The 17,731-nt window shown below is 44.7% G+C and overlaps 1 protein-coding gene across 1 annotated transcript; it reads left to right on the top strand.

Annotated features, from left to right (window-relative positions):
* The first annotated feature begins 480 nt into the window (after positions 1–480).
* Positions 481–16,348, top strand: LOC144172593 (farnesyl pyrophosphate synthase-like). The gene is made up of 5 exons (XM_077701249.1): positions 481–690; positions 6,558–6,849; positions 8,128–8,499; positions 10,841–11,053; positions 15,718–16,348. Exons 1-5 carry the CDS (start codon positions 536–538, stop codon positions 15,919–15,921), a joined length of 1,236 nt encoding a protein of 411 aa, XP_077557375.1. The 5' UTR covers positions 481–535; the 3' UTR covers positions 15,922–16,348.
* The last annotated feature ends 1,383 nt before the right edge of the window (positions 16,349–17,731 follow it).

The following is a 17,731-nucleotide window of genomic DNA, read 5'->3' as shown; positions in this document are numbered from 1 at the left end:
ACAGAAAAAAATGATGCTTTGTAATTGGCCGCTAAATTTTTTCTCCCTCAGTCAAAATCGGCTTATTAAACTCCAACATGTCCTGTGCTCACGCGTTCACCGATAGACCGAACTCGCAGAGAAGCAAACATGCATAGTTATCATTAGATTCCATGCCATTGTTTTACATTAGCGGCGCGCGTTACTGAAGGGAGAATAAAAATGCCTAAACAGCACAGCAACGGATAAAGAGTGCTGGGTAAAGGCCAATGCTCTGCCCAGCGACTCCAAGGTTTGGAATGCAGTGCACAAGAATGGAGGCGATAACAGGTGAACGCAAGGTAAGTAAATGGAATATGGGAAGCGGTGAGGAGTTATCAATGTTAAAAATACACTGGTGATAAAAAGAGGGCGCCCTCACCTGCGCAGCGAAGGGGCAGTTTTAAGCCCTGCTACTAGTGCGCATGCGTGATGTGCATTGACTGGCGGATTTAAGTCGAGCCAAACATTCGAAGTCCAGGAGACGCCACGGCCGGTTGACAACTTTAGTACAAACATGCGCATCCAGGCAGCGAATGCACTGCGAAGGTTGGCGTCGGGATTCACCCCGCCCACGCGAAAGCTGCCTTTGGCCTCCCTGATGACTCGAACGCAAAACTCATCGTTTTCCACAGCAGCCAGTCTCAACGCCCCCTTAACTTCGGATAACAGGTAGGCAAGCCAATGACTTTCTAAGCCCTGCTTCCCTCAAATTTGAGCCTCTATTTGGAAACTTGCATGCTTATTCTACGCACAAAGAAAGGTTCCCCTTACGCAATTGTGTCGCAATACTTCCTAATTGCCAAGCCAGTCAAGTGAATTATCGAAGCCACGTCCTAAATCCCGAGGTAGATGTAAACCTTAACTTGTTCTTAATGGCTACCTTACGGCGTTTTGTTAACATCTGAATCGTGAAATACCTTGAGGCTTCAATGAGTGTGAAGACCGTTTTGCTAACAGCAGTTTCTGTATTGTTGTGCCACTGCACGATTGATGCCAGAGGGGAGACTTGTAGAACATGTTGAACTCCTACTGCCGAAAGATGCGGCTAAAACTATTTGCGTTTCAAGTTAAGTAGAATATTCTCATCAGGTGCGCCGGCGGCATTCGGTTAAAGATATATATAGTTAAGGCCCGCTGTGTGCTGTTCAAGTAGGGTCCGTGCGCAGCATGATAAGTTCAGCAGTCTTGTTCACAAATCACGAGTGACTGCCCCTCCCGTGTTTTGGAATCCGCGTCGCAGCACGGCATTGAGGCCGTAAATAAAACATGGAGATAAATTTTCACGTGGAGTGCCCTTGAACATTAGATTCGACTGCTTTATCGAAGCGTGGGTGCACCGTCATTAAACTCTAAATTGTTAGAGAACCTTCTTACTCTGTTTTCCAACTCACCCCAGAAGCATATCCTCCTGGGAGAAATGCCATGTATATTCTTTCTTTTTCTGGTTTTATCGTCTGTTGAGCAGTATAACTATGAAAATCATTTTACGGAAAATCAGGGATTGAACACGATTACTGCGCATTTTATTTATACATCTTTCTTTTGCATATGCTGTCGTCAAGGCAAGAACGGCTGTAGGCCTGCGATAACTGGCACCTGAAGGACAATTTCACTGCACCTCAATGCAGCCGTACGGTTGCATTGAGGTGGATGGCAATTTTTTTTCTCAGAAACTTACTCCCTCTGAGGATTTCCCATACATCTGTTCGATTGATAACTGGGATCACAAGCCACGAACAGAAAGGCGATAATTTAATGGGTTCCCTTTCACTATTTCTACAATTCACTATTCAAGCGGAGACTGATAGTTGCGAAACGCCTAATGCTGACACTGAAATGTTTTTGAAATTCTATTTTCTACAAATGAGAGCACCGCGAGAAACGTTCGCCCCACCCAGCACGCTTGAACGCCCCGTACTGGCCTCAGTAACACAGCGAGTGCGCCTATAGGTCAGCTATAGCTACGAGCATGGTCATCGAATTCCACATTGTCTCCAACACCTTAGCACTATTCCCGATACGTTTAGCGTAGTTCAGCAGCCGCACCCTGAAAAAAGGCTCGTATCGGTTACCAACGTACGCGACGTCGGAAATGCCGACGTTATCGGACATCATGCGGATGAGCAAAAAAAAAACAAGTCACATGGCGACGCTTTGTTTTTATATGCAAAAAAGAAGCGGTAAAACCAAAACTGATGGAGCATACATTAAGGTAGCGACTAATCGATCTCTGCAGTAATACAATTATGAGCAAAATTTCCCCTCTAATGATTGTCTTTGAATACAGTATCTCTGATTGTCTTTGTGGTTTCTGTCCAGAGATAATTACTCCGTTTACTTTACAGGCACCCACGAGATGTTTGTATCCTTAAGAGAATAAATTCGGCAGTACGATTAATTCAGGTAAACGTAGTGTGAGTAGAGCTGCGAATGTACTGCCATCAGGGGAGCGAGAACGCGTTCCTCGCGTAGTGTATGTAGTTGCAAAATGAAACGTCTTGCGCGATGACATGATGTGCCCTTCTGCCAAAAAAGCACGGCGCGGTGGGCAGCACGTGGCCGGAATACTTAACGCACTCCTAACTTAAAAATAAAACTCTGGCAGGAACGGTAAAAGTGTCCAGCCACGCTTGCTGATATCGAAGTGACTAAGCCACAAATCTCCGCCCACGCAACATGCAGCATGGCTTACGATGTGTCCTTAAGCTTGCCTTCTGTGATAGCGCAAATATACTGGCTTCTTTTTGGGTCATTGTGCGTGTGTGTGTGTGTGTGCGTGTGTGTGTGTGTGTGTGTGTGCGTGTGCTTGTGTGTGTGTGTGTGTGTGTTTGCGTGTGTGTGTGTGTGTGCGCGTGTGCTTGTCTGTGTGTGTGTGTGTGTGTGTGTGTGTGTGTGTGTGTGTGTGTGTGTGTGTGTGTGTGTGTGTGTGTGTGTGTGTGTGTGTGTGTGTGTGTGTGTGTGTGTGTGTGTGTGTGTGTGTCATGCTGGGATCATAAAGCTACCCCAGTACAGGTTGATAATTTCTCAAAATGAACATCGGAATGGTCTCCGGACTGGTCGCATGTCTACTATACGGCATGGGCGAAAACCATACCAGGAGCCGTCCGAATCTTACGTCCGGTTCACCAGTTCCCTTTTGGCCGCTGTTTCAACGTACTCATCATAACTCCTGCATTCATACCATTCGCGATCGACCACTTATGGTGAGGGCGGTGGTTATAGCGACATTCTGTTTGTAAGTCAGTGCAGGCCAAGCACTTCCTGTTACACCCACGACCGTCTGCTGGGTTCTTGTTTGAACACTGCCGCAGTCTTCTGGATGAAACGCTAAAACGAGCCTGCTTCTGCCTTTGTATCCCAGCGGGCAGCTACAGTTGGATGTCTACAATTTTTTTGTCAGCTCTGGCTTCATCCTTGAGGCAGAAAAGTTGGCTATAAAGTATTGATACAAAGTGAAGTAAGTTTATAATGTACTCAACATCAAGTATTAAACCAAAACAATGTTTTGCACAAACACAACGAACGTTTACGTACGTAACTGGCCAGTATTACTGCAGCCTTATTCGTCTGGTTGCGTACTTGTTCGTGGACTTTGGTGCCCAAATGGATTTGGTGGACCGCCCGTTGTCTTCAAATGGGAATTTGACCCGTCTGAAGGACATTCAGAAATCCGTAATTATACGGTACGAATCTATGCTATGGTAGCTTCGTGGAACCAGCCTACAATACACGCGATGTAAGGCGGTAGCTAATCCGACACAGGTAGTAGCCCGGGGCTTCCAGTTGGATGCAGAACGTTAATTAAACTTCTTAAAAAACCGCGGGGCATCCCTAAACTGCCCAAGCGATACCGAGCCCCCCGTATTCACAAAAATAATGGGTAGAATTGAGATATTAGAATGTTGTACCATAAGAAAAAATCTAGTGCATGGGGCTCGAACCCAGACGGTTCCCTCCGAAACCCACGAATCTACCCCAAAGCCACTGAGGCCGAGGAGCTCTTTTACCAGTTGTTCAAAGGAACAGAAAGACTGACCCAAGTGCACCAGTACAGGGCGCAGGGCGCGTACCGGCAGTGGCTGTGCCGGGCATGTGCCTATCCGGGAACGCAGTGCCGCCTTTGTAGGAGTAAATTATTGCCAGGGGAAGCCCCAGAGTTTTCGTAAACAGGGCCCTTGACCGGACTTTAGCGAAATCCGCGTTCTGTGTCACACGGGCGTAGAATCACTTGCCTGCTACCGCGCGTCCTTGCCTTTGATTGCCGTTCCTGCCACTGGGGGTTACTGTCATAGTGATCGGACAATTCTAGTGAGTGGGTATGGGACGACTCCGACGAAAATTTGTAGGAGGAAGAATAAACGTTTCTATAGAGTAGTTGGTCTTGGGGAAGAGTCCCTATTCCACGACCCCTTGAGGCCGTCCACTTTCTTGTGCTCTCTTCACCAGCCAAAGCTGGCCGTCAGGGTCCGATCTGGACAGTGCTCCCTCCCAGAGCTCAGGGGAAGGGAACGGTAGGGGGGCTAGGTTCGGGTTCTTATTACCGCCCAAAATAATATAGTAAAGCGTGCCCGGAGCCTTGCAGAAGTGGCATTGTGAGGAGTACAGTGTGGGAGACAGAATGCGGGCTCTAGTTGGGTGGGAAAAGGTGTTTGTTTGGATGGCTCGAAGGTTCTTGTTCTTTTCTGAGGTTCTTATGTTTTTATGTAGAGGAGGGTACACTGTCCACTCTAGGTGGTAGTGCTGCGTGATTTCTTTGAAGGACAAGAGGGGATAGACACGCCACTTCTTGCAGAAACCCCGTCTCTTCTAATTTACCGCTTATCCCTGGGGTTGATGGCAGCTCGCCGTGTGGTGTTTTTTTAACAGCAGAGCTTTTCAAGTTTTCTTCTGTCCTTGCCGATCGTTAACAGAAAATTCCGCTAGGCAAAGTGGAAATGAGCAAATGGTAGCCAAAAACCATGAGGGAAAGTAGCAACGAGGCAAGAAACCCACGAACACGTGTTTGGAGTACGCGCCTAAGAAATGGGATTCTGGAGGTCGTGGGAATCGAACCCGGGACCTTTACGCCGTGAGACCGGCAACCTGTTCACTGGTCCACCCCGAAGTCCCGATGACCTCGGGGTCAGCCGCGGCGGGGAACAAAACAATGTGCAACCAAATCAGACAGAAAGAACGCTTCCCGGGTCAGAATCAAACCTCGGTCCCTCGCGTTATTGAACCGGAGTCTATACGATTGCGCTATCATCGCATTCAGTGCGCACAGTATTTTCCTTGGGTTCGCGGTGCCGGCGTTTGCTTTGGACTATGGCTGAGTTGAAGTGCACTTTGGCTTCGGATTTTGGTAGTTTGGATTTTGGTCCCGAGGGGGGTCGATTGATTGATTGATTGATTGATTGATTGATTGATTGATTGATTGATTGATTGATTGATTGATTGATTGATTGCAGGGTTTAACGCACCGACGCAACGCAGGCGATGAAGCGCGCCGTAGTTGAGGGCTCCGGATTAATTTTGACCACCCGGGGGTCTTTAACGTGCACCAAAATATCGTACACACGGGCGTTTTTGCTTTTCGCCTCCATCAGAAAAGCGGCCGCCACGGCCGGGAATCGAAACCGCGCTCTCGTGCTCAGCAACACAACGCCTTAGCCACTGAGCCACCGCGGCGGGTGGGGGGGTGGATTGAGTACTTGATTTAGCTCAGTTTTCCACGAACAATCCACTTTTAACCATTTTTCTCATTTTCAAAAAGGCAAAGCTAAGCTAGTGAAGACTACCAGCTCCGCTGTTTCCACAGTCTTCGCATCGCAAGTACAAAGGTGGCCCAGTTTTTTTTTTTTTTTTTTGTTGTTGAAAGCACGTGGAATCTCGGTCAGCGCATTTCCTGCCGCAACTGGCACATACTTCTGTCAGTTATCAATGCTGAAGCGTGTTCGCCACTTTAAAACCACGTTTTGATGTTGCTCGTCCGCCATCTTTGTTTCTTATGCTTCATGGCCTAACCTTTCAGATGTCCCAACACTGGGCATTACGGGACGTTGGGAGCATACTTCGTACAATGTATGAAAATTGAATCTTATGTTTGTGGATTTCCTGTGAGACATTCAGCGAGTGCGGTTGAGGATCCTTCGTTATTTTATGCTTTTACTATGTTTTTCAAACAGTGTTCAAGTCATGCTATAGAAAAGGCAATATATTGAGATTGGCGAAAAGGTGAAGTAGTGAAGCTGTCGGCCGATTCGTTAAGGCCTGGTTTGGAAAAGCTGTGTTTTGCGGCGCAGTTTGTGGTTTAACGTATTCGGTTGATATATAACATTCACTCAAAACAAATTAGAAAGGCATAAGACTACCCAATTCATTTCTAACTAGTTCAAAGTTGACCACAACAATTCTACCGCACGATGGTCCCAGAGGAAACGATATGTATGTTACATCTTCCACGATTTGCAGCGTGTAAACACTAAGCACTAAAAGCTCACTGCTTGAGGCCCATTCTCGTCAGGCTACATGTAATTTCTTCGCTCTTCGCGACGCAGGTCTCAAAAGCTGAACACATCAGAACTAAAGCGGCCATCGAAGCTCTACTGCCAGACGGATCTGCCGGTCTTGGAAGCGAAGGAACGTATGCTGTCGACTGTGAAGGAAATGGAATTTGGAGTTCCCCGAGCGCGCGAAATGTTGGACGCCTTGGGAGAGGCCCTGGAGTACATCCTGCACCACAAAAACCGGCCTCGACTCCTCGGTGTCCTTCAGACATATCAGCTCTTGGCTGAAGACCCGGACAAGAATCTGCCCGATGCCGCCATGGTTGGCTGGTGCGTCGAACTGGTGCGTATATTGCTGGCCTTATTGGGCTTAATATCTCATTTCTCAATACCATCTGCTACGGAATGTAATACCATATAGCGTGCTTCGTGGACAGCCTGATAGAAGATATGTGCCCTGTACTCTTCTTCTTTTCTCCTTTTACTTTTCTTTCGGAGATAATAGCTGGCAGGCACTTCCCAAGCAATCCCCGTGTCTTGTGGCCAAAGCTTCAACAAATACGCTTAAAAAGAAATCACGCAAGCCAGTTAGGAGAAACGATGAGCGGTGGCTTGTATTTTGCCATTGTAGCTTAAACGTTACACTGGCGAGAGCCCGTCTTCGTTTATGCGTTCGGTCCGTGGGTCTTTTGAGTTCCCTCGATTCTCCGTGCCTCGCTGATGTGCGTTAAGACGGTATCGTTCTAGAGATGATGGTCCTTCTTGTCCGCAGTGCTGGAAGAATCACCGCCCGCGACGCGAAGAATGAGATGATGATTTTGCCTTAATAAGTACACCTGTGCACGGTCAGCATAGAAATGGCGCAGCATTCCGATCCTCCATAACAAAATAGGTGCAATATAAGCACGGGCAGCGTAACGTGTGTTCTCACTAAGAAGAGGGTCGCGTAATCCCGCTGCTTTTTCAAGTGGGACGCCAGACAAGACGCGCGGCCATGACCTTGCTTCTTATCATAAGCGACTGTAGTGGAAACCCAGCAGACAAAAGGGCCCACCTACTTTTCCCTACCATCGAGAAGAGAGAATTATCTTCTCTCTCGAGCCCAGATAAACGCGCCGTTTCATAAAGACTCCGATCGTAGATAATTTATCTTGGCTTTGTTTTTGCTTCTGGAGCAACGAGTTCCAATAATTATCTTCGTGCTGCTCGTTCAAGACGGCCCCGGTTACACACAAGACGGTGAACTTACTCACTTTTTATTGGGCGGCACAAACCTCACTACGGGTTCAAGCATTAAAACGCACGCGGATTTGATGCCTCTGACAAAGGTGTCCACAATCCCGTGTGCCAAAGCTTCAAAGAATATTTTCGCAGAAGGATTGAAATGCAAATATTTTAAATGCATTACGGAAGGGAAGTTGTTAGCAGTCAAGCTTGGACAAAATGTGGTCCTAGGTGTACGACCATCCGTCGTTCGAAACAACCAGTTACAGAAGCTACAAATCAAACCTCCCACTCGTCTGGAAAATAAGATGTTGTAAGTGTGTACGAGTACTTACGGTACTTGCGAGCAGGCAAATGCAGCTTTCTAAAAGCGGGGTGTCGATTTTCTTTAACGCAGTTGGAATGCTACCAGATATCGGTAGACGACATGATGGACGGCTCACCGATGCGCCGCGGTCGTCCAGCCGCGCACACACGGCCCGACATCGGCTGGCGGGCCATCATCGATGCGGTCATCTTCGAGAAGGCCGTCAGCTTCGTCCTCAAGAGACGGCTTTCATCGCACCCGATGCTTCCAGCCCTGTTGGACCTCTTCGACGACTGTGACCTGAGGGCTGTGCTAGGGCAAATGTTTGACGTGCTGAGCACCGCAACCACAAGCGGCGGCCAGCAGCTGAGACACCCATCGTTCGATCGTTACTGGGCCGTGGGAATCTTGAAGTCTGGTCCGTTCACACTGGAGCTACCTGTCCGCGCGGGAATGTATATGGTAAGGCCTTCTGCGTTTAAGCATCACTACTGCATTTGTTTATTTCGGGGGACCTAAACTTTTCTTTTCTTCGTTAGACTTGCTAAACCAAGAATTCAGGACCTGCGAATAAACTGCCGAAAAATGAGGCTTTATTGGTTTTTATTACTTTACATCATACCCAGATAGTACCTGATTGTTATAAAGGAATGTCGGTGAATCCAACGACGTTCGAGACGTCATATGCTGCACAGGCACAGCCATTCAGTGGAACAAGAAGTGAGCAAAAAAAGGTGTGAATGGCGGAAACAAGAACTTTTATCTTCAACCTGAAATTGCCTACATATCTTCGACAAAACCTCACAGGGGTGCTGAAAATTCAGCATGAGCTTTAAGTGTTGCTGATTGGTTGATCATAAAATATTTTTGATTGATTAATCGATTGATTGATTGATTGATTGATTGATTGATTGATTGATTGATTGATTGATTGATTGATTGATTGATTGATTGATTGTCGAAAAAGTCGCCATGTTCTTACCTTCACCTGGATTTTACATTGTTCTCTCAAGGAACATGATAGCATCCACCAGTTATAAAGGACGCTAACATATTATCACGAAATATAGCTTTAATAACCAAAGCTTTAGCCCGAAGGTTGTGCTAGAGAATCCAGTGGGTTGTTTTTGCAGAAAAGAAGTCACTTCGACAAAAGGAAGCCAATGAATACGTATCTTCGTAGGCACTCGTGTTGGAAGATCATATAACCTTCCAGAAGCAACCCGAGAACCCCTCAAACCTTGCAGATGCGAAACAGCCCTTAACTACAGTGAAAAAGTGCACAAAATGCAGTTTCGACGGAATTTGGACGTTCACGCGTAAACCTACCCCACGCGCACAATTTCTTTTCATACACTGTATATTTACAAGTTGCGACCGGTTTTTTCGTTCTGCTCTTTGTACACCTTTCTCTCCCAATTTTCTCGCTGAACATAAATTGCAACATTCCTTCCAGTCACATCGTTCCTCTTTGTTGCTCTCATCCTTCTTCTAATCACCACCAAAGCTGAACAGGGTGGCATTTTTTTTTTCAAGTACTCAAAAAACTACAAGGAGTGTTAGAATTGAACAAGTAGATGGCGCCAGGCGCGAGAAAGAAGTGGCCGGCTTGATTCCACGGGGGAACGGAATCTCGATTCACCTTTACCCATTAAATAATATTAAGAAATGATAATAAAAGCTGCCGTAAAAAGCTGACGGTCAATGAGCCCCTTTTCATTTGGCAGTGGCGTAAAAATCCAACCCACGAATACCACATACGTAATTCGGGGTACTGGCCAAAGATTATGGCAGCAGCCGCCAGAGGCCCATGACTGATTTAACTCTTTTCCTTGGCGCTGGCATTAACATCTTCGCCCGAACGTATTCTCCTTGATCACATAATGACAGAACTCTTCGGGGGCTCAGAAACAACGTTCTTCTCCACTTTCTTTTAACCCCTTGCGCAAAAAAAAAAGAACATAATTTCATTACCGGACCTAGCGTAGAGTTTGGATGTACGCACACAATGTAAGAAACTATTTTGCATAGGGTATTTTATTTCTCAGTGTGAATTGGTAAACTCTGGGATGCAGTTATGAATGTAACTTCTAATATTGCAAACTTCAACTGTGAATTGAACAATAATTTGTGATATCATTCTGGAATTTTTTGTTATTGACGCGAGACATGTTTGCCTCCACTCGGACCAATCGAATTGTATTTGCCTGTTACGATGGACCCGGCACTCCTTCGGCTGTAGTTCCAGTATAAATGTGAAAAAGTATTATACGTCATTTATGAACTTCTTCTTATTCTTAAATTTGTTAAAACTACAGGCAAACAACGGGAACGCATGTTATTGCCTACACAGCCAAAATTTTACTGATCAGGATTCGAGAAGTTAGACTTTTACAAACCCAGTACTGAATCACTGAAAACTGAGACAATGATTACTGGGCTCCAAACGAATTTGCCAAGATACTGAAATTTCGGCACAAACACGTTGGTTAAAGCCGCATGCTTCTCCACCCATAAATAAGCGACTGTAAAAGGCAGCAGTGTTAACATTGAACGTTACCTTTTGTCATTACGGCGTCAGAATACCCTTATGTTCAGAGACTTTACATTCATGCCAATAAAAGTTGCGCGACAATGCTCCTCTCAGTCCACGCCGCGTATTCTTCAGAGAACCAAAACTTCCTGTATTTGTCATTAAGCCATGATTCAATGTGAAAAATTTCCAAGCTGGTCAATGATATTTCGTGTTGTGTTTTATTGAAGCGATGCTGTTTAGTCTTATTCGTGCACTTTATGTGTGCAGGCTGGTGTCGTGGACCCAAAGCTGCACCAGCAGGCACACGAGGCTTCTACTGCCTTGGGGCAAATCTACATGGCCCATAACGACTTCAACGACTGCTACAGTTGCCCGGAGGTCATGGGAAGGGTTGGAACTGACATCGTGGAGCACAAGCACACGTGGTTCCTCATCTCTGCCCTCAAGTTGGCCTCACCAGAGCAAGTCCAAACACTTAAGGTATATGTCCATTCAAGGAGTGTAACGTGTGCTTCAACTGTAGGGCGAGGTACAATTCGGGCGATTTCTGACGTACGTACATACGTAATAGCTAGGTAGGTTCCACCTGAACCTCGATCTACCGCCCCCCAATTCTTTCCTGAATGGATACGTGGGTTTTGTGGAGTGCCTTTCCAATGAAACTACTTAATCCTGGTGTCGTGGTACCATCACCCGAAAGCATGGTACCATTCCCAGCGTGGTATCATTACTTTGGAGGCCCACTTCAGCGCGATTTGTCGAAGGGGCGAAAGATGCCACCGCAAACCGCAGTATACCATTATATTCACATAGCACCCCTGATTGCGGAGGGGAGCACAGCCATCCGTAGCTTTGTTAGTATGGCATCAGAAGTGTATTCGGAAGGTCATAGCTTCGGTTGCCGACAGGGTAGCATGTTTTTTTTTCTTTTTCGTGTAAAAACATAAACCAACTTCATCATGAAAAATTGATGAACTGCTTCCCTTAAGCCCTTCTTGGCATTTTTGATGCAATTGTTCCCACTGGTCAAGCTAAAACAACAGCAAAGGGTTGGGGAAGAAAGCCGTGAAAACGAATCAAGAAGGGCAAGACTCAAGGTTACGTCGGAAGAGCAGCCCGTCTACTGCACCAAAGTGAAAACATCGTAATCAAAAAGCCCGCGAAAATATTGTCACAAGGACCCGTGATTTTGAATCAACAATAGGCATAAAAATGGGTCCTTATTGCAATTAACAAAAAAAAGGCGACGTAAAACACTTGAAAAATATCAGGCCCACCATCCTCCTTTCTGTTTGGACGAGTTTCTTTACACAAGCAATACTTAATGGAAAACGGGAACTTTCAACAGCCTAACGGTCGTTGGGAAATGTTTGTTTCTGGTGAGTAATATTCATTCAATAAACTAGGTAGTTGGTGCGTATGCAGAAAATATTAAACCTATACCAAGCTTTTTAGTCAATATAAAATGTCACTGGACTCAGTACCCACGGCAGTCGTTGAGGCAATAATTGATGATGGAGTAGAGAAACTGCATGTAGCGCCATTCGAAGGTGTATACGAAGATCATCCTTTATAAGAGGGCAACAATATTTCCTATGAAGAAGGGTGTCAGACAAAGAGGTACAAGCTCGCCCGAATTATTTACACGCTCTCTGGAAGGGGTGAATGAGAAATCTAATTAGGACAAGTCAGCTTTACGGGTCGATATGAAATACATGAGGAATTTGAGATTTGCGGGTGCCATTGTTCTTCAGTCAGTCGAGCCGAGATTCGTTCAAAATGCTTAGACAATTCTACGTGAAACGCTTGAATGTTATTACCAAAATTCACGCAAGTAACTTAAAAGTATGAGTAAGCGAACATTCACAGATACGCCATTTCAGTGTTGGTGTAGTAATACCAGAACAATACCATAACTCTCTTAGGGAAATCGTTAGTGTTGATCCAAGCCATAAGAAAGAGCAGAATTATCTTAGGCCCAGCTGCATTCTGTGAGCATCCTCAAATTGTTTTCTGCAAACTATCTTTGCCACTAAAGAAACAGGTGTAAAATCAAATTCTAATTTAGGTAATGTCATTCTGGGCCAAAACGTACAGTTTAAGTGAGCCGCTTTAAACAAAACTACAACAAGCGTAACCAGCGACAACAAACAGCTAAGGGTGACACTCAGAGATACGAAAACTGCACCGACGACTAGAGAACCAAATCAGGCCGAATAAATTCAAGTACAAATTAATTGAGAAAGAGATAGAATTAATAAGCAAGTCATGAATTAAGGGTGAAAGAAAACAGCTGTGCCATTCATTTAATGCAGTAGGTTCCAGCGAGCAGAGTAACACCAAGAATTTGACGCAGAAATGAATAAAGAAAATTCAGGAGCAAAGAATAGATCCGTCAAACTCAGCAAAGAAGTGGCTGATAATCTTTGGAAGAGGCCTTTGTGCTGCACGGAACAAAATAACAGGATGTTGATGCGTATGTGCACATGTATATAGATATAGCCAAAGATATTGTGAAATAAAAGGCACGGTAAATGAACCCCGATAGAAATACCAAGAATGTGAATAGAGGGTCCTTCGTTTCCCGGGAGCACATCAGAATTTTGTGAACAAAGAAAGAAAGAAAGGTAGGAAAAAATAAGGCAAAAGTAAGGAATAATAAAATAATGGGAGAAAGAAATAAAAGAGAAAGGAATGAAGAAAGGAAAAAAACAAACAAACAAAAAGAATTGAAGACAGCAATAAGAAAGGAAGCAAGAAATTTTTTGAAACAACGAAAAAGAAAGGACGGAAGGAAGGAAGGAAGGAAGGAAGGAAGGAAGGAAGGAAGGAAGGAAGGAAGGAAGGAAGGAAGGAGGGAGGGAGGGAGGGAGGGAGGGAGGGAGGGAGGGAGGGAGGGAGGGAAATAAAATAAAACATTGGCCCTTCTTGGATGTGAAGCATCACACTGGGACACTAATTCAGCTCCGCCAACAATACAGCGGCAGATGCTGCATTTTAATGCGTATAGTTATTTTCCGAAAACCCTTACTGCCACGACTGTGTTACGCCCTGAATTTCCAAAAAATGCAGAGTTGGCGGAATTAACCCTGCAATCGTAATAATCGCGCAAGTGGAGATAATGGGTCAAACAGAATTCTGAAAAACTAAAGAAAGTGAAAAAGGGAAAATAAATTCACAAAAACGATCTGACAAAATCAAAACTATCAATCTTATACTTCTTTCCCCGAAACCCAAGAATAAAATCAAATGTCTGCAAAAAGGTTGGGAATATGACTAAGAAATGGCGAAAATGACGAAACGTGTAACACAGTGAGTTTCCAGAAAAATGCAGATTTGGCGAAATCAACACCTGTAATCTTTATCAAAGAGCAAATGCAGATAATTGTCCGAAAAGAATTGTGAAAAACTAACAATAAAAAAATAGAAAAATACAACTTTTACCAAATGTATTTCAAAAAATCCAGGATATACATCTTTTACATCCCCCCACAATTAAGAACAAACAAAAAAGTCCGAAACACAACGTTCAATACACAAATAAATGTGTGCAAATGGCAAACCGTGTATCACCTTTAATTTCCGCAAAAGTGCAGATTTGACGAAAGTAACACTTGTAATTTTTTAATATCGCAAAGGGAAATACTTGGTCTCGACATAATTTTGAAAAACCGAGAAACATGTAAAATAGAAACAATAATTTTTAACATAAATCATCTCGCATCGGAAATATGTATGTTTTACATCTCCCCCAAAAACCAAGAATAAACAAATAAGCCCGCAAAACAACCTTTAAATAACGGCCTGCATTTCCTCAGAAATGCATATTTGGCGAAAGTAACACATAGAACCTTTATAAGAGCGGCAAGGGAGATAATTGGTCCACCAGAATTTCAAAAACCAACAAATAAGCAAAATGGAAAAATAAAACTTCCAGAAGAATCCTCTGAAAAAAGGATTCTTCTGAAGATGTTATACATCTTCCCCTAAAACAAAAGAACAAATGAAAAAAAGTCACCAAAGAACGTTGAAAATAGGTACGTATACGAAGAGCGCGAACGGACCAACTCAGTAGTACGCCTTGCTTCTTAAAAAAATACATATTTAGGAAATTAAAGGCACTTCATTTCTACAGTGGTGCCTTTTTACATCATTGGCGAAAAGAAACGAAAGAAAACTTAAAACAACAAATTTAACCAACGTATTTTGCTACTCATAGCCATATTTTGTTGTAAATAACTCGCGCTTTAGATAAGCGACTTAGAAATGCTGTGCATTAGTGGACAATCCTCTGATTTTCTGCAGATTTTTTCAATTCCCAAAATTTTTGGCGTTGAGGTCCGCGCCAGCGTGTCCCCCGATTGAAGGCGGTATCCACCTCTGCACCGACAATTCTTGGTGATGAAGGAGACACTTTTCACGACCATCCGCCGTGACTGGAACGTGTACGAGATGGGAGGAGCAGTAGTGTAACGTGGAGCCCTTTTTTTGCTTCCATCGGCATTAAGACTTTCTGAACCAAGGCTTTGTATTACATCCAGCTTACGAGCTTTAGTTTGAAGCTTGTGTAATGCAGAACCCAAATGTCATGATACAAGAAGAGGGAACACAAACCGCTTTTTGTGTGATCTGTGTTTGACAGCCTCCCTGAAAAAAACTGTAATTGATTCATCTGTCATAGGAATCGGTAAAGCAGGAAAGTGCAGCGAAATCTGCAGCGGAGCATGATTTGCGGGTCGGGGGCTGTCTTGCGGGTGTGTTTGGCGAGCGACGTCCTGCTGGCGGTTCGCTTCGGCAAAGGTGTACTGGCGTCATTTCCGGGACGAATATGACGTCAGTGATATCTTGGTGTATTTCGGCATAAAACAATTTCGTGTTATGATATAAAACCCAAAAACGAACCACCCGAAATACAATGTACTCTTTAGTACTAAGGGTTCCTTTTCCGCAAAAAAAAAAAAACACTGTGTGCAGGGGTTAACCATTTACAGACCGCTTGCTTCGTTGTATTGGCGTCACTTCCGGGACGGATATGACGTACGCGAAATCTTCATAAATTCTGGAGTAAAACAATTTCGCGCTAAAAACTATTGCTGTAGGGAGAGAACGGAAAATAACAAATACCTGATCTTTCTTTCTCACAGGCTCACATTGGGCGGGGAGTGACCGGTGGTCCAGACGAAGCTGCAGTCAAAGCTGTTTACGACGAGCTGAACCTTCACGACCGCTACATGGAATTCCAAAACCAAGCTCTCCGCGACTTCGATAAACACCTCGATCGGATGCCACCAAACATGGCGGAAGCTTTCCGCCTCCAGAGGGACATTCTGATGGGCCCTGACACGTAGATACGCTTACCGTTGAATTACACTACCACGTCTGCTTAGCGCAACTTCTTGCCACCGCCTAAGTACTCACACTTTAGGATAATTTGGAGTAATAAGTACGTACAATGATGAAATCGCACTTAGAATGGTGAAGGTGACGAATTCAAAGGGAAATGCGAAAAAATGTACGTCTTAAAAATACTTGCGATGCTTTACCTACACATCTCAAAGACAAGGGCACATTACTGCTCGCAATGTTACGTGTGCACAATTTCTGGTTGTGAGTTTTCCCAGTTTGATCTAGCCCAAAGCTAAGGCAACAGTGTAGCATGGACACAAGCAGTATTTTTGTCCCATAATTGTCCGGCTGTACAATCCTAAACTGCAACCGGCTCTTGTGCGGCTCTTCTTTACAGATGACATGTGAATAAATACTTTTATCAACCTACGCGCCTTGCTTGTTATTCTGTTAAATTTCACAAAACAAACACTAAATGCATCTGCATCCACCACAATCCTGAAATAGCGCTGTAAAAATACTGTCACCAGGCGGCATAAGCAAAAGAATACAATGAGTTTTCTTTCCCAGCCCTGGACGTTTGGCAAGGAGGAGGAGGAATAAACTTTATTTCTATATTAGTTCAAGTAGTAGTGGTAATGGGGGGTCTTAGCCCAGAAGTCCCTGGGCGGTCGCTGCCACGCGGGCCCTTTCAACCAGACGAAGTTGATCGCCGGGTTCCAGGCTGGCTAGCATGCCTTCCCACTGCTTATGGTTGGGGGAGGGAAAAGGAAAATATTTTCATGTTGTCTCGTCCATTCTCTTCACATATTTCGTGGGCTGAATGCACCTCAATACGCCGAAGCTACGAGTGGGCTATAAGGCGAGCCGTGGTGGAGGGCTGTGGGTTAGTTGTGACCACCGGGAATCTTAAACGTGCGCTGAAGTATCGACACACGGAGGGCGTTTTCGCTTTTCGCATCTGTCAGAAACGCAGCCACCGCGACCGGTATCGAACCCGTGTCCTTATGCTCGGTAGAACCATGGATTAGCCACGGAGCTAATGCGGATTTTCTTCTTCATTACATTTTGCACAAACACAATACAAGTCGCGAATAAATTAAAAACTTTGGCTGACGGGAGGATTTAAAATAAACATCAAATGTACACAGCTCTCCCAAAAAAGGTAGCCCTTCAAGTTCGATGTCCTCTAATTTTTACAATTTGTACAACAGCCTGACATTCTGCGCAAAATACTTGCTCACTGTGAGCGCATTCGGGTCCGCATGCCGCGCAGCCATTCTGGACCTCCGACTGGAATGTAATCCCAGCGCCATGCTAAAATCGTATGTGAAATTTCCGCGCTCAACCGGACAGAATCGAATATTATGCGCTGAAATGCGCAGGTCTTTCTTTAACGTTAGACATCCCAAAAAATATGGCATCCAAGAACTCCGTGAGAACATGCTCCACTGTTTCGAATTTAGCACACAGCGTGCACATGTTAGACCCACCAAAAAGCACACCCTTCCCCTCCATCCACACCTTAACTGGCTGCGCTCCTCTAGGTAACTTTAAAAAACAAAGTTATCAGGGATGCTGGGACTGCCATTTTTTTCATACGGGGTAACATATCCTGCCCAGGGCCAGAAATAAACACTTCGCGACAACGTAGTACCGGGAACAGCATCTCTCTCAAATTATTTGTAAGGGTTTTCTCGAAACAATGGCTAAATATTCTACTGAAAATTGCACCGTAAGAAACCGGAAAGACTCCACCACGTCCTTCATATTTACAGAAGAAGCAATATACATAGGCTACGCGTTTACTAA

The sequence above is a fragment of the Haemaphysalis longicornis genome, unplaced genomic scaffold, assembly GCF_048455015.1.
Source record: "Haemaphysalis longicornis isolate Haplotype H1 unplaced genomic scaffold, Haemaphysalis longicornis Haplotype H1 scaffold_244, whole genome shotgun sequence".
In the NCBI taxonomy this organism is placed as follows: domain Eukaryota; kingdom Metazoa; phylum Arthropoda; class Arachnida; order Ixodida; family Ixodidae; genus Haemaphysalis; species Haemaphysalis longicornis.
The sequence above is the reverse complement of the archived record's forward strand: the minus strand, read 5'-3'. Positions and strand labels throughout refer to the sequence as shown.

Bases quoted from the DNA above. Each gene is read 5' to 3' on its own strand.
- LOC144172593 (XM_077701249.1), top strand. From the start codon at position 536: ATGCGCATCCAGGCAGCGAATGCACTGCGAAGGTTGGCGTCGGGATTC. The intron at 8,500-10,840 runs GTAAGGCCTTCT...TTATGTGTGCAG, and splicing joins TCCGCGCGGGAATGTATATG to GCTGGTGTCGTGGACCCAAA. The intron at 11,054-15,717 runs GTATATGTCCAT...TCTTTCTCACAG, and splicing joins AGCAAGTCCAAACACTTAAG to GCTCACATTGGGCGGGGAGT.